Source organism: Panthera uncia, chromosome B1 (assembly GCF_023721935.1).
Source record: "Panthera uncia isolate 11264 chromosome B1, Puncia_PCG_1.0, whole genome shotgun sequence".
In the NCBI taxonomy this organism is placed as follows: Eukaryota; Metazoa; Chordata; class Mammalia; order Carnivora; family Felidae; genus Panthera; species Panthera uncia.
This window is the reverse complement of record NC_064811.1, coordinates 6,581,888-6,596,669: the sequence shown is the minus strand read 5'-3', so window position 1 is coordinate 6,596,669 and position 14,782 is coordinate 6,581,888. Positions and strand designations below refer to the sequence as shown.

Here is a 14,782-nt window from a genome sequence, read left to right as displayed (position 1 = left end):
GGAAGGAAGGAAGGAAGGGGGAGAAAGAGAAAGGGAAAGGCTGCTAATTAAAGCTATAGGACACTGTGCTGGTTTTCAGACTGTGGTCTCTCAGCTCCAGACTTACCCTCAATGCTCTGCCCTGTGATGCAGAGGCTGGGACCTGCATGTCTCATCTGCCATTTGATAAGAGGCACACAAGAGCCACACTGGAGGAGGAGGGGCAAGGGGCTTGGTCCCGTTTGGCTGAAATTCCTGCTAGTCCCAGCAGTGAGTCTAGTTCCCAGCCTTTGTCTACACCTCAGAACACTGTGCCCCTCAGAAGAACAGCCCCAGCGGGCCAGTGCCCACCCTTGAAGATAAGCCAGGTCTTGAGGGCCCTTCTTCCAAGCCCCCAAAGTGTCAGCACCACGTGGGCAGCACCCTGTCTTCAGAGATCCCCCTTTTGACATCTGAGTTCCCCAATACCTGCTTAACCAACTCCCTATGTTAAATTCTCTCTGCTAAAATCACTAGAGTGGTTTCCATTTTCATGCTTGAACTCTGACTCAAGGATTATAAGGCACATCTTGACTTTAGAAATGTTAAGTGAAGGTCTTAGAGTTGATGAAATACAGTATTGCATCAGGGAATTCGTGAAATGTGGCACTGCCTTTGAAGGTGACTTAATTAGCCTTAGTGGTGAACCCAGGAGGGGGAAGTGCCTTGCTCAGGGTCATACAACCAAAGGTGGCAGTAGGGATCGGTGGGATTCTGGGCCCTGTTCCTGACCCTTAGGTCAATGTTCTTTCCACTGTGCCTGAATCTCACTCTGCTGTCCCTTCTGAAGGGCGTGACCCCTGCTCCTGGGATGGATAGGTCAACATCCTCACGGTGGGCCTCCTCATCAAACCACTCCTTTTTTTCCAGGAAGCACACTCTGCTGGTCAACAATGGGTTTGCGATATCTGCTGCACTGCTCATGGCCTGTTCTCTCCAGGCAGGAGCCTTTGAAATGCTCATCGTGGGACGCTTCATCATGGGCATGGATGGAGGTAAGCCTTAACCATTACTGCACGAGGCAGTAATGCGTTCCTCGGGGGTGCTTCGAAATGTGAGTGGTGTTTGAAGCTGTCACAGGACTGGGCTCCTACTAGTGTTGAGTTGCCAGGGACCAAAGATGCAGAAAGTCTGCATGAAGGGGACAGTCCCGTGAGGTGAACCACTCATGAGGCTCTAGCAGGCTAATTGAGAAACACTGCCTGGTAGAAACCAAAGTCAACTCCAAAGACCTGGATGGTTTTCAGTACGTCATGCCTTTTGCTTTGTCATCTTCACTGTAAAATTCATATTCTGAGATTGTCTGTGGTTTCCAGGGGAGTTTCAATGAGGGTTGTATTTCCTGTCCGGACTCTGACTTATTCATTCCTTCGTGTATTCACTGAGTATTTGTGGAGCCCCTGCTGTGCCTAGCATTCTTCTCCATGCCGGGGGCACAGTGGTGAGTGAAATGCCCCAGTCCCTACCCGTGCAGCTTACATTCTAGTGGGTGGACAGACACATAATTAGATATATAAGGTAGGTAGTGTCAAGCCCTAGGAGAGAAATGAAGCAGGGCAGGAGGAGAGTGGGGACTATTTTAGGTAGGGCAGTCAGGGAGGACTGCTCAGAGGAGGAAACACATGAGCAAAGACCAGCATGAACCAGGAGTGAGGACCAAGTAAATGTCGGGGGAATGGGGTTCGTGGCCAAGAGAACAGTGCACTGGCCCTGTGGTGGAGTCGTGCTTGGAGAGTGAGGAGGCCAGCACGGCTGGAGCTTGGTGAGTGGGAGGAGAGTTGTAGATGAGGTTGAAGAGGGGCCGCTCAGATCACGCAGGGCATTGTAGGATTTGTGCCGAGGGTGATGTGACATGAGCTGGTTGTTTTTTCCGTAAGATTCCTCCTGCTTCTGTATAGAGAAGAGTGGAATCGGGGAGCCAGTTGTCCAAGGGGAATAGCTGTGGTGGGGTGAGGTGGCGGCCGCGAGGCTGCGAGGTGCAGCCGGCTGCTGGCTGTGGGCTGTGAGAGCAGGGGCCTCCAAATATATTAGTAAAACCAGCTGACCGGCCAACCGACCAACCAACCTTGCTTTTTTCTAAATACTGTGAGTGTGGAAGGTAATACTTTCAGGCATTTGTGGGAAGCTTGCAAGCTTTTGGATTAGAGATCTCTGCCTTTGCTCTGAGGTCTGCTGCTTACCGATCACTGACTTCTGACAAGGTGCTTAATGGCCTTGGTTTCCCCATTTGTAAAATGGAAATAACACCTGCTTTGAAGGGCTGTCACAGGCTGACAGGACGCCATATACACATATAAAATCTGCCAAACTTGTGAGCTCATTAAAGGCTCATTCCCTTCCTTGCTGATTCTTGCAGGCTGCAGGCTGCAGGCCCCAGGCTTTAGGAGTGAGCTGAACAACAAACGTGCCTCAGGCAGAGGTGAGCAGGAGAGTGAGGGCCTGAGGAAGGTCAGGGGGCGAGACTTCCCACCCCTCCCCTGCGCTGCTGGTGGGAAATACTCAGGATCAGTAATAACCCAGACTCAGGGTGAAATTACTCCTCTGTCTTGGTATTCAGGTAGAAAGAGATGGCTCTAGAAAATGTTCATTGGTAAGAATAATGCCTGGCTTTACATGGTGTCTCACAGTTAACCAGTGATGGTTAACTGGGTTGTTGTGCTCTGATCTAATGCTGAAGGACTGTTACGTTGTTGTCATTTTACCTGGAGGACACTGAGGCTCAGACACATGCGATTGTAGCATGGTTAAGGCTGAGGGCTATGGGTTTGCACTGTCTGGGTTCTCCCACTCACCTAGCTTATTTCATGGCTTTGAATCACTTAGATTTTGCTACCAAAAATAAAATATAAAAAACTGAAACATAAGGGCTTAAAGCAGTAATTTTTTTAAATGTTAATTTTTGAGAGAGTGACAGAGCACGAGTGGGGGAGGGGTAGAGAGAGAGAGACACACAGAATCCAAAGCAGGCTCCAGGCTCCAGGCTCCGAGCTGTCAGCACAGAGCCTGACGTGGGGCTCGAACTCATGAACCATGAGATCATGACCTGAGCTGAAGTTGGACGCTTAACCCACTGAGTCACCCAGGCGCCCCAGCAGTAATGGTTTTGGCTGACTTTGTAAGTCTATGGGCTGGTGGGGCAGTTCTGATCCGAGGCAGCTCTGCGGCTCTCCTCTGGGCTCTCTCGAGCGCTGTGAGGCGACTTCAGATGGCCTCACTCGCCTGTTTGGTTGTCGGCAGCTGAGTTGGGGTCGCAGGGGCCAGCTCGTCTCTGCTCCACAGGGTCTCTTCCCAGGGGATCCTCAGAGTTCCAGAGAGTGGCAACTGGGCAGGACCCGCCGTGCAAGCGCTTGTCAGGTCACTGCTTGTGGCACGTCTGTCGGGGTCACCTCGGCCAGGCCGAATCTCATGACCAGGCGCACAGTCCGTGTCAGAGGGACCTAAGCCCCCGAGGATGCAGACTCAAGGACTGTGAAGAGCAGCCTTCCGCTCGCTGTCTTAGCCTCTGAGTCTTCATCGCGAGGCCCTGCTGGTGGGCGTGTGAAAACGAACCGAGAGGCTGCCTGTGTGGCGCTTCGTTCGTTCCAGGCATCTCGTGCCTTCGCCCAGCGCTGAGATTGGTGACGGCATCGTTGCCCTTAGTGCTGCCATTGTTTTTATTCTCAGTGAATAAGGTGTAGATCCCAGATTTGGACCGAGATGTCTGGTTTCACAGGCCCCGCCTGCCGATGAGAAAGGTCAGGTGAGGTGCAGCATGAGGGACCTTCCCCCGCGGAGGGCGTCTCTGGCAGGTTTAGATTTTATCCATCACCCTCTCCCAGTTGTCTTCCTCTCCAGCTATTCTGGGGGAGGCCACACTTACTACACATAGTTAGCTGCTCTCTGAATTTCCTTAACTAAGAAAAAGCCGGATTTGAAGAGCGATACCATTTTTACAAGGCCACGTATTCAAGACACGTGTCTGTTAGACCCCTTTTCTGAGGAGCTTTTCAAAAAGAAGCAGAAGACAAAAAGTAAGAACAAGGAGGGGAGAAAAAAATCAGACCCTCTGACTTCTGGAGAATAGCCTGTTGCAGCTGGCCCACGATGTGGAAGCTTCAGGTCGTTTATGCTCACCAGGCCCTCTCAAAGCAGAGACGGGGACCTGCTTTTGAGCAGGCATTTGAGGTGAGGCAGTTGATCAGGAAGAAAGGAAAATTTCTGGGCAGCAGATGAGTGGACTGTCTGGCTTGTAATACATAATTTAAAGCCGAGTGATGAGCCTAGAGGCTTTGCAGAGTCTGTGCTGCTCAAGCCGGGTTTGCGGGCAGTATTTGGAACCACAGCAGAAACCCAGGATGCCTTCCTGAAGTGTCCTTTTTCTAAAAAGCTTGGCCAATAAACAAACAAACAAACAAACACATTTTTACATTGAAAATGTTTTGTGTTTGTGGAAGATTGTGTTGGACAGGTTCCTGCCAAGCCCTCCCAGTGCTGCCCACACTCCTAGGGGTGCAAGCCTGTGTCCATGCATTAGGAGCTCTCTGATGCACCCCCCTGCTGCATTAGGGGCTCTCTGGTGGACAAATATGAACAGTAGCATTTAGAGAAGCATATGACATGGAAGGAATATAAAATCAGGGTCAAGGAAGTGACTTTAAGTTCTGGTTCCACCATTGACTTGCCAGGTGACTTTGGGACCATCATTTCACCTCTCTGGACCCTAGTAATGTCATCTAGAAAATAAGGAGGAGTGGACTCTGGTAGCTGAGGTTTCTACCAACTCTACAAAAAAATCTGCTTTGGCTCCTTTTGTACTCACCTTAGACCTACTATCTTGAATGGTCTCTTGAAACTTCTGAACCTCGCATGCCACATGGAGCTATGTCGTTTACTCATTAAACAGCATCAGACAATAGGAGATTGTGAAGTAAGAGCATATGTTATGATTTGAGTCAAATTTTAACATGACAGAGAGCATGTGAGGTGTTCTGAAGGATGGATTCTGGTCCCAGCCCTGCTACCTACCATCTGGGTGACCTCAGACAGACTTCTCTGTCCCTCTATCCCTTTCCTCACATGTACAGTACAGATAACAGCTACCTGACGATGTTCAGGTACCATACAGGGGTGTGTGTGTGTGTCTGTGTGTGTTTCTGTGTGTGTGCATGTCTGTGTGTGTGTGCCTGTGTGAAGAGAAGAAGACAGAAAAATTAAAATACACAACTAAAATAGCATATAAATCAGGAAGGCAGTACATGAAATTGGAGTGTATTAAATTCTTTGCATTGTCTGGGAAATACTAAATGTACTACTTTATATTAGATTTCATTAAGACACAGATTCATGAAATGACCTCTAGAGCAATAATTTGAAGAAGAGAAAATAACATAACAACAATCAAATGACTTAAAAATACTTAATCCTAAACAAGGCAAGAGAGGAGAGAAAACCGAATATAGGAGAGTGCCATATAGAACAGCAAATGGTAAGATGTTATATTTAAACACAAGAATAACACTAAATAGACTCAGTACTCCAATTAAAAGATAAAAATGGTGGGGCGCCTAGGTGGCTCAGTCGGTTGAGCGTCCGACTTCGGCTCAGGTCATGATCTCGCAGTCTGTGAGTTCAAGCCCGGTGTCAGGCTCTGTGCTGACAGCTTGGAGCCTGGAACCTGCTTCCAATTCAGTGTCTGCCCCTCTCGCTCTGCCCCTCCCCTGCTCATGCTCTGTCTCTCTCTCTCTCTCTCTCTCAAAAATAAACATTAAAAAATTTTTTTAAAAAAAGATAAAAATGGTTACACTGGATAAATCAAATACCTGTGTATATGCTGTTTGTATCTTAGATGTAAAGACATAGGAAGATTGAAAATAAAATAATAGAAAAAGCAATCCCAGGCAAACCCAAGCCCGTAAATATGGTTCGGCAGTACTGATAAGAGTCTAAGTAGATCTGAAGGCAACAAAGATTACTAAAGACAACGAGAGAGGTTTCATGATGATGAAGCATTCAGTTTGTCAGGAATATAATAATTCTAAATTTGATATGCACTTAATAAAAAGCATCAAAATGTATAAACTGAAAGTGAGTATAAGCTAAAAGTTAGCCAAACTGAAATGAGAAATACTGTCTCAGCCATGGATAAAACGAGTGGACAGAAACATCAGTAGTAGCTAGAATGTTTGAATGACACAGTTAACAAATATGAGCTAATTAACATATTAACATTAAACTTTAGAACTGTTAAACACACGTTTCTTTTTAGCTTTCATGGGCCATTTACAAAAGTCAACCATATGATGAGCCATAAAGCAAGTCTCAACACATTTAAAAGGATTAATATTAGACTATGTTCTCTGACCACAACAGAATTAAGTTAGAAGCTAATTATAAAAGTATAAGTAGAAAATCTTCACAGGTTTGGAAACTAAGATATAAGTGACATACGCTCCAAGTAATGAACGTGTATTTCTGAGTAACCAGAGGGACAAAAAGAAATCACAATGGAAATTTTAAAATAGTTTGGATTAAATGATAATGAAAATACTACACAAGACATCTCAAAATTTGTGGACTACAGCTACAGGCATACTTCGAGTAAAATTTATAACCTCAAATGCAAAAAGCTAAAAATCAGTAATCTAAATTTCCGTCTCAAGAAGTTGGGAAGGGAATTTTCATTGGATTGCATCAGCAAGATCAAAGTGAGTTCTATAAAAGATTAATAACATTGCTAAACCCTTGTGAAACTATTTATAAAAAGAGAAGGAATTAATAACTAATATTAGGGTTTAAATGGCCAGCTCCTGAAGCATTAGAGAGATAAGAATATATTGTGATGTGATATATTTGAAAACTTAAAGTGTACAAATGCCTAGAAAGAGAAATCTTAACCAATAATGATGTAAGAAGAATTAGAGTATCTGAATAGTTCTATTCTATTAAATAAGTTGAACATATAATTAAAAACCTCCCAACAAAGGTGATTCAAAGCTTCCTTAAGAGAGAACAACACCAATTCTGTATAAACATTTCCAGGGGGGATATTTCCCAGCTCATTTGATAAGATGAGTGTATCCTGGATAGCATATCCTTATAAGAACTCTACAGGGAAAAAATTACAGGCCAATATCATTAAGGAACATAGATATAAAAATCCTAAGCAAAGACTTAGCGAACAATTTCAACGATAAACAACATAAAACATAAAAAGATAATAGGTCAAGACCTAGCTGAGTTACGTCAGCAGTGGAAGATTGGATTAACATTTTAGAATCAGTCAGGGTGATTCATCATATTTACAGAATATATTTGAAGACAAAATTATATGATGATTTTGACATATGCAGAAAAAACAGTTGATAATGTTCAGTATCCACTTATGGTAAAAAAAAAAAATGTAAAAACAACTCTAACCAACGAGGAATAGAAGAAAATTTCCTTATACTAATGAAGGCTGTCTACCCAGACCTACAGCAGTCATCATACTCAGTACTAAGATGTTGATAGGTTTTTCTCTGAGCTCAGGAGCAACACAAAATACATGCTGTCACCACTCTGAGTCAACACAGTACGAGAGGTCCTAGCTAATGCAACGAGGCAAATAAAATTTTTTTTAACACAAGGTATAAAGATTGGAAAAGATGAACTAAAACTGTCATCTGTCACAGATGTCATGAATGCATAAAACATCTAAATCTATAAATAAACTTTAGAATGAGTGAGTGGATTTGGCTACCAGGGTCTCTGGATAAAAAGTCATCATACTTGTGTACTTGTAACACTAAATGCAATTTTATTCTATACATAAGGTCGAGACACTAAAAGCAATTGTATTCTTATGTAGAAAATGAAATTTATAAACTATACCATTTAAAAGGCTGTAAAAACCATCAAATACCCACGAATAAGTCTAGTGGGAAATGTGCAATTTCTAATCTCCTTATTATCTACACAAAAATCTATAAAATATTATGGAAAGAAATTAGACACATACATGGGGGGTATTCCATATTCACAAGTTGGAAGACAACATTATAATGATGTTCCCTCTATACTGATCTATAGATTCGATACAAACCCAAGCAAATCCAAGCAGGTTTTGTAAAATGGAAATTTCAGACTGCTTCTAAAATGTACATGGGAATACAAAGTGCTGAGAATTCACAAGATTATCTTCCAGAAAAAGAAAAATGGGAGAACTTAATCTGTGGGGCATCAACGGTTAGAAAGTTACAGTGGTTCAGACAGTGCAGATTGGTGCAAAGAGAGAGAAATACATCAGTGGACTAGAAATGAGACTTCTGAAGCTGAGCCATACATATATGGACACTTATCTATGGTGAAGGTGTAGCTGGAGAGCTGAAGGGAAGAGCGTCTTTTCAATAAATGATGTCGGGTCAGTTGGGGTCACCGGTGGTTGGGAATTGCAGCCCCTGGCAGGCTGGTACTCAGTTGTGATTGTGCTATATGGGAACAGGACCCAGTGGTAGTCTGACGGGGACTGCAGACTCCAAGAAGGGAGCAGATGTTAATATGCACCTGTGTTTTTATGCTTGGAATGTTTTATGTGAAATTTATTTTAAATGAAATGTTTCTATGTATTGCATCTTTCCGGAAACATGAGTTCCTGGGGTAACCGGGAAGGAAAGTAATAATCCCAGCAACCGTGAAAGAACCCCTTTTTGCTTATGTCTATGGTCAGGAAATTTCTACAGGTATAACTTAAGTTATTATTGGTACATCGTAGCTGTTTTTGCAGAACAGAGGCTTATGGGTCAAGAGTTGTTATCTGTATTTTTCTGCTGCTGCTTCTCTCTGGGGAGTTGTCTTAGGGATAAAGTCCAGATTGCGCCATCCAAGGTGGCAAATAACTGCATTTGTATTGACACCTGACATTTTAATGCCATTACAAATGAAACCTGAACGCTCCTTGACTTCATACGCACAATCAATCCCAGGTAGATTATAGCTCTAAAGATGAGAGGTAAAACCATAAATATCCTAGAAGGTAACATACCATATAATATTTTCATCATCTTAGGACACAGAAAGATTTCTTAAACAGGACAGAACAGCACTAGTTTAAAGTAAAAGAATTGATAAATTGAACTACATTAAAATTAAAGACTTCTTTCTATTCATACAAAAAAATCACCATTAATGAAGGGACAAACCACAGAGAGCAGGAAAATATTCGCAATGAATGAAATTGACAAAGGGCTCATACACAGAATACATTAAGAACTCTTACAAATCAATAATAAAAAGACAGAACATCTCTTACAAAAATGGCTAAGAGGCAAAATAGGCATTTTCACAAGTTACATTAGTATTCCTCAAAAAGTTAAAAACAGAACTAATCTATGACCCAGTAATCACACTACTTACCCCAAAAATACAAAAACCCTAATTCAAAGGGATACATGCACCCCATGTTTATAGCAGCATTATTTACAGTGGCCAAACTATGGAAGCAGCCCAAAGTGTCTGTCGATAGATGATGGGGTAAAAAAGATGTGAGATGTCATGGAATATTACTCAGCCGTCAAAAAGAATGAAGCCTTGTCATTTGCAACAACGTGGATGGAGCTAGAGACTACTATTCTAAGTGAGATAAGTCAGAGAAAGACAAATACCATGTGATTTCACTCGTATGTGGAATTTGAGAAACAGTAAACAAGCAAAAGAAAAGAGAGAGACAAACCAAGAAACAGACTCTTACCTACATAGAGAACAAACTGATGTCACCAGAGGGGAGGGGGGTGGGGGGATGGGTGAAATAGGTGATGGGGACTAAGGAGGGCACTTGTGATGAGCACTGGGTGATGTGTGGAAGTGTCGAATCACTAGATTGTACATCTGAAACCCATAGAACACTGTGTGTTAACTACACTGGAAATTAAAGTAAATAAAATAAATCTCACTCGTAATTAAGGAAATGCACATTAAAACCACAATTGCTAAAAATTAAAAAGACCAGTAATGCCAAATATTGGCAAAAATGTGGAGCAAAGTATTTCATACGTCTCTTATAAAGGTGTAAATTGGTGTGATAATTTGGGGAAACTGGATTTATCTACCAAAACTGAACATACATATCTTATGGTTGCCGTATATATATATTTCCATACATGTGCATCTACACACTTGTGTAAGCATGTTTATGGGGCACTGTTAGTGTTAATCCCAAACTGGAGAGCGCCGAAGTGTCCCTCAATGGGAAGGTGGATGAATTGTGATACTCTCACACGTTGGAATATGACACAGCAATAAAAACGAACAGATTACAGCTGTGTGCTACAGCACGGATGCATTTCACGTCTGTGAGAAACACAAAAGAGATGAAATACCAGAGAAATACATCCCCTTCCCCTGTGATTCTGTGTACATCCATCTTTGGTGACAGCATCAGGCTGGTGGTGACCTTGGGGGAAAAGGGAGAGGATGGTGGTCCTGAGGAAGCACAGGGTGCGGCTTCCGGGGGGCTGGTATTGTAGGTTGATTCTTGTGTGTGTGTGTGTGTGTGTGTGTGTGTGTGTGTGTGTGTGTGTGTAGGTTGATTCTTGACCTGGGTGGGAGTTGCACAGGCGTGCGCATTTTGTGATGATTCATCAGACTACATGTGTATTATCTGCGCGATTTAAAAATATATGTCATAATTTGGGGCGCCTGGGTGGCTCAGTTGGTTGAGTGTCTGACTTCGGCTCGGGTCATGATCTCGCGGTTTGTGAGTTCAAGCCCCGCATCGGGCTCTGGGCTGACAGCTTGGAGCCCGGATCCTGCTTCGAGTTCTGTGTCTCCCTCTCTCTCTCTGCCCCTCCCCACCCCTGCTCACACTCTGCTTTCTCTCTCTCTCAAAAATAAATAAACATTGAAAAAACTCTTTAAAAAGTATATGTCATAATTTGATTTTCAAAAGTCAAGACTTACTACATTCAGTAAATACTTTGGACTGGACTCAACTTTTTCTTTACCCCAGTAGGAAAATGTACATTTCCAGGTGTCCCTAGAGTATTTCTTTCAGCATCTCTGATTTCCCTAGAAAATGTTTTCCGAGGTCCCTTCTGCTTTTTGGGGGCTAAGAGCTGACAATCCAATTGGACTCTGAGAGGAATCGGAGAGCTAAGCTCGCCTGTGTGAGGGCGTGTGCCCTGACTGCTCCTTGCACACCATCGGACCGTGCACCCTGAGGAAGGGGAAGGCCTTCTGGAAGGTGTAGCAGACTCGGTACATTGGGACTGTTGTGATGTTTTAGATACGAGGCATGGTGCCCTCTGCTCACTTCTCGGAGTCTCTGCTCGCTGTCTGACTGCCCACCGGGGGGCCTGCTCCCATAGACCACAGTTGTAACCAGGGACCAGCCTGCCAGGGTCCGTGACTCCAGATCGCTGGTATCTGCTGACCCTGGCCTTTCTGAGCCAGGATTAAACAAATAACAGTAGAGCAGTAGTGGGCGGGAACCCATTCAGTACCTGGTTTGTTTCTTTTTTATTTATTTATTTTGAGAGAGAGAGAGAGTAGGGGAGGGGCAGAGAGAGAGAGACTGAGAGAGAGGCAGAGAGACAGGCAGAGACAGAGAGAGAATCCCAAGCAGGCTCTGCACCATCAGCGCAGAGCCTGACGCGGGGTTTGAACCTACATACCGCAAGATCGTGACCTGAGCCGAAATCAAGAGTCTGACCTTAACCGACTGAGCCACCCAGGCCCCCATAATACATGTTAATCAAGCCCCTGTCTGTCCCAGGGCTGGCGCTGCAGGTGCCGTGCTCTCAGGGAGCTTCACTGTGGCTGTGGGTGAGGAAACAGACGATCGAGTAAATGCCAAACAAGAAACATGAGGAAAGCACTAAGCACTCGGGGGAGCCAGGACTGGATGCAGAGACAAAGAGCTGGGGAAGGGGCCAGTTCCAGCAGGTGGCCAGGGAAGGCCTCAGTGAGGAGGTGTGCTAGTCTCCCGGGGGCGGGCCTCAAACAATAGAGATCATGCTATTAGAGTTCAGAGGCCAGAAGCCCAACATCAAGGTGCGGGCAGGCTTTGTTCCTTCCCGAGGCTCTGAGGGTGAATCTGTTCTGTGCTCTGCACCCCTTGGCCTTCCCTGACTGGCGTCTCTCTTGTCCCTGTCCCCATCTTCACATGGCCTCCTTCTCGGTATCTTCACATGACCTCTTATAAGGATGCCAGTGATTGAATTTAGGACCCACCCTTATCCGGTATGACCTCCTCTTAACTTGAGTACATCTACAAACAACTTCCAAATGAGGTCACTTTGCTGGGGGCTTAGTAAGACAGGAAGCACAGGCGGGGGTCAGCTTATGGGGCTGTGACAACCAAGGTTCCAGATAAACAGAGCAGCAAAGGCCAATATCCTACAGTCAGTATGCGCCTGGGGTTCAGCAAACCCCAAGGCTGGGGGCCCCTGGGGAGGAAGAGTGGCAAGAGATGGGGGTCGTGGGTCGAGAGAGGCCACTCAGGGGTGTGGGATGCCTGGTGCAGCACTACGGGCCTTGGATGACCTACCCCCTGGTTTGCCTGGGTCGCAGGACTTCCAGTGCTAAAACCAGGACAGTCCCCAGCCAACTGGCATGTGGTGGCTTTCATGTAGACTGCCTCCTCATTCGGCCCCAGTTTAGCCACCAGCATCGCATTTTGCCATGTCATTTCACAGCTGGGAGATGAGAACAGCCACCACTTATCGACAGCTTACTGTATGCAGGCACCTGCAAAGCATTTCACATACATCTCACCTGTGCACAGCACCTGTGTGAAGGGGGTATAATTATTGTACCAGCTGTGGCTCTGTGCCCTTCACCGCCACCTCGACGCCTCTTTCCCACCAGCTTTATCATTTTTTGAGAGGTGATTAGCCCCAGCGGGGAGGAGGAGCATTGGGGAAAGGAAACTGACAGTTTTTTAAGTGCCTGTCAAGTGACCACACGTGAGGCAGAAGCCTTATGTGTGATAATTTCATTGCCACTGCAACAGAAATAGACAGCAATTATTACCCTAATTTTATAGATCAGGAAGCCGAGGCTAGGAGAAGCTAATTGACTTGATCAAGGTCACCTGGCGAGGAAGCCGGGGCTCTGGGACTTGAGTCCTTGTACGTGTCTCCCCCTGTGGTGCTCCCCACCCCAGGCAGCAAGGTGCCAAGCTGGTCCCTGGCCAGCCAGTGCTTCCACGAGGCCAGCTGTTTTCAGCGTGTGTATTTTGGATAAAAATTCAAACAGCATCTGGCTTATGTTGTGACTTTGCAGATAATTCCCATCTCTTTGTACTTAAGCGTGTTTGCCTTTCTGGTGAGGCAGGAAAAGTTGTTCTGGGCTGAGATGCAGTGAAAAAGATCCTCAGCTTATAAATTGGGTCACATAGTCCCTCTCCTAATTTTTTTTTTTTAATGTTTTTTTTTTTTTTTTTTTTTTTTTTTGAAAGAGACAGAGAGAGAGCAGGTGAGGACCAGAGAGAGAGACAGAGAATTCCAAGCAGGCTCCATGCTTATCACGGAGCCCGATGCAGGGCTCGATCTCACAACTGCAAGATCATGACCTGAGCTGAAATCAAGAGCCAGATGCTTAACTGACTGAGCCACCCAGGCGCCCCGAATTTTTTTTTTTTTAAAGGAAGGGTCTCTCTGACGGCTAGCGACTGGGGCGGATTCAGCTTAACTTGAAGCACGTTGATTGGTACCTAGAGTGTGTCGGGAGGTGCGAGAGGCATGGGGAGGCCAGGGCAGGAAAGAAATGTTTGATGCCCTCACAGTGTGGTGAAAAGTCAGGCAATAAGAATGAGTGCTGTCGGCACTGATTTGTAGAGCACTGCACAGTGAGCAGACGCCTACTCTCCCAGCCGCCCTGTGCAGTTAGGCTCAGTTCTTAGCCCATCTGCAGAAAGGGAAGCCGAGGCCTCATGGCCCGTAAGTTACAGGGATTCTCCCCGGGAGGCAGTGTGGCTCTGGGTGTGCGGTCTGTGCTCCAGACGAGCCGTGAGTCAGCCTGCGATAAGGTCTATAGACCTTTGTGGGCCTGTAAAGGGATTTGAGAATAGCCTTGCCCAGGTACAGGTGGAAAACTGGGCTTCTTGAAACTGACAGGCACCCTATAAAATGTTGTAAAATGGGTATAATAGTATCTACCCTACCTGAGTCCCGTGACTTACATAAAGAGACACGGTCAGCTAGTGGGAGAAGCTCAAGTTCTAGAATCGGAGACCTGACCTGTTGGGCAAAATAATCTCTTCGGGCCTCTCTGGCCATCACTTGGTGATTTGGGAAAGTTACTCCATTTGTGCCTCAGTTTCCTCATATTTAGAATAAGGATAACGATAGTACATTTACTTCAGTGGGTTACTATGAAAATAGGTAAGTTAATAAATGTAGAGATAAGAAGGATCCCGCTCCTTGGTAAGCACTAGGCGTGTTGGCTGCTAAACACCACCAGTACCGTCTGCTACCACTACCTCCGCTCTCATTGCCACTCTCGCCACCACTGCCACCACCTCCTCCATCGGCATTATCATCACCACCATCACCACCACCTCTACCATCATCACCACCATGACCACCACCTCTTCCACCACCGCCATCACCTTCTCCATCATCACCACATCTTCCACTGGCACCATCATCTTCTCCACCATCACCACCTTTCCACTACTACCACCGTCACCATCATCACCACCACCATCACCGCTACCACCTCCATCACCACCACCATCACCGTCATCATCACCATCATCATCATCATCACTACCACCACCTTCACTATCACCACGACCACCATCACCACC

General features: G+C 45.4%; 1 protein-coding gene across 3 annotated transcripts in view; it reads left to right on the top strand.

Annotated features, from left to right (window-relative positions):
- The window catches only part of SLC2A9 (solute carrier family 2 member 9), a 255,542-nt gene that overhangs the window by 83,226 nt on the left and 157,534 nt on the right, over positions 1-14,782 (top strand). For all 3 annotated transcript variants that reach the window (XM_049630307.1, XM_049630310.1, XM_049630309.1), the window contains one exon: positions 889-1,013. In XM_049630307.1, coding sequence (XP_049486264.1) covers positions 889-1,013 — 125 coding nt within the window. The remainder of the gene's footprint in view (positions 1-888; positions 1,014-14,782) is intronic.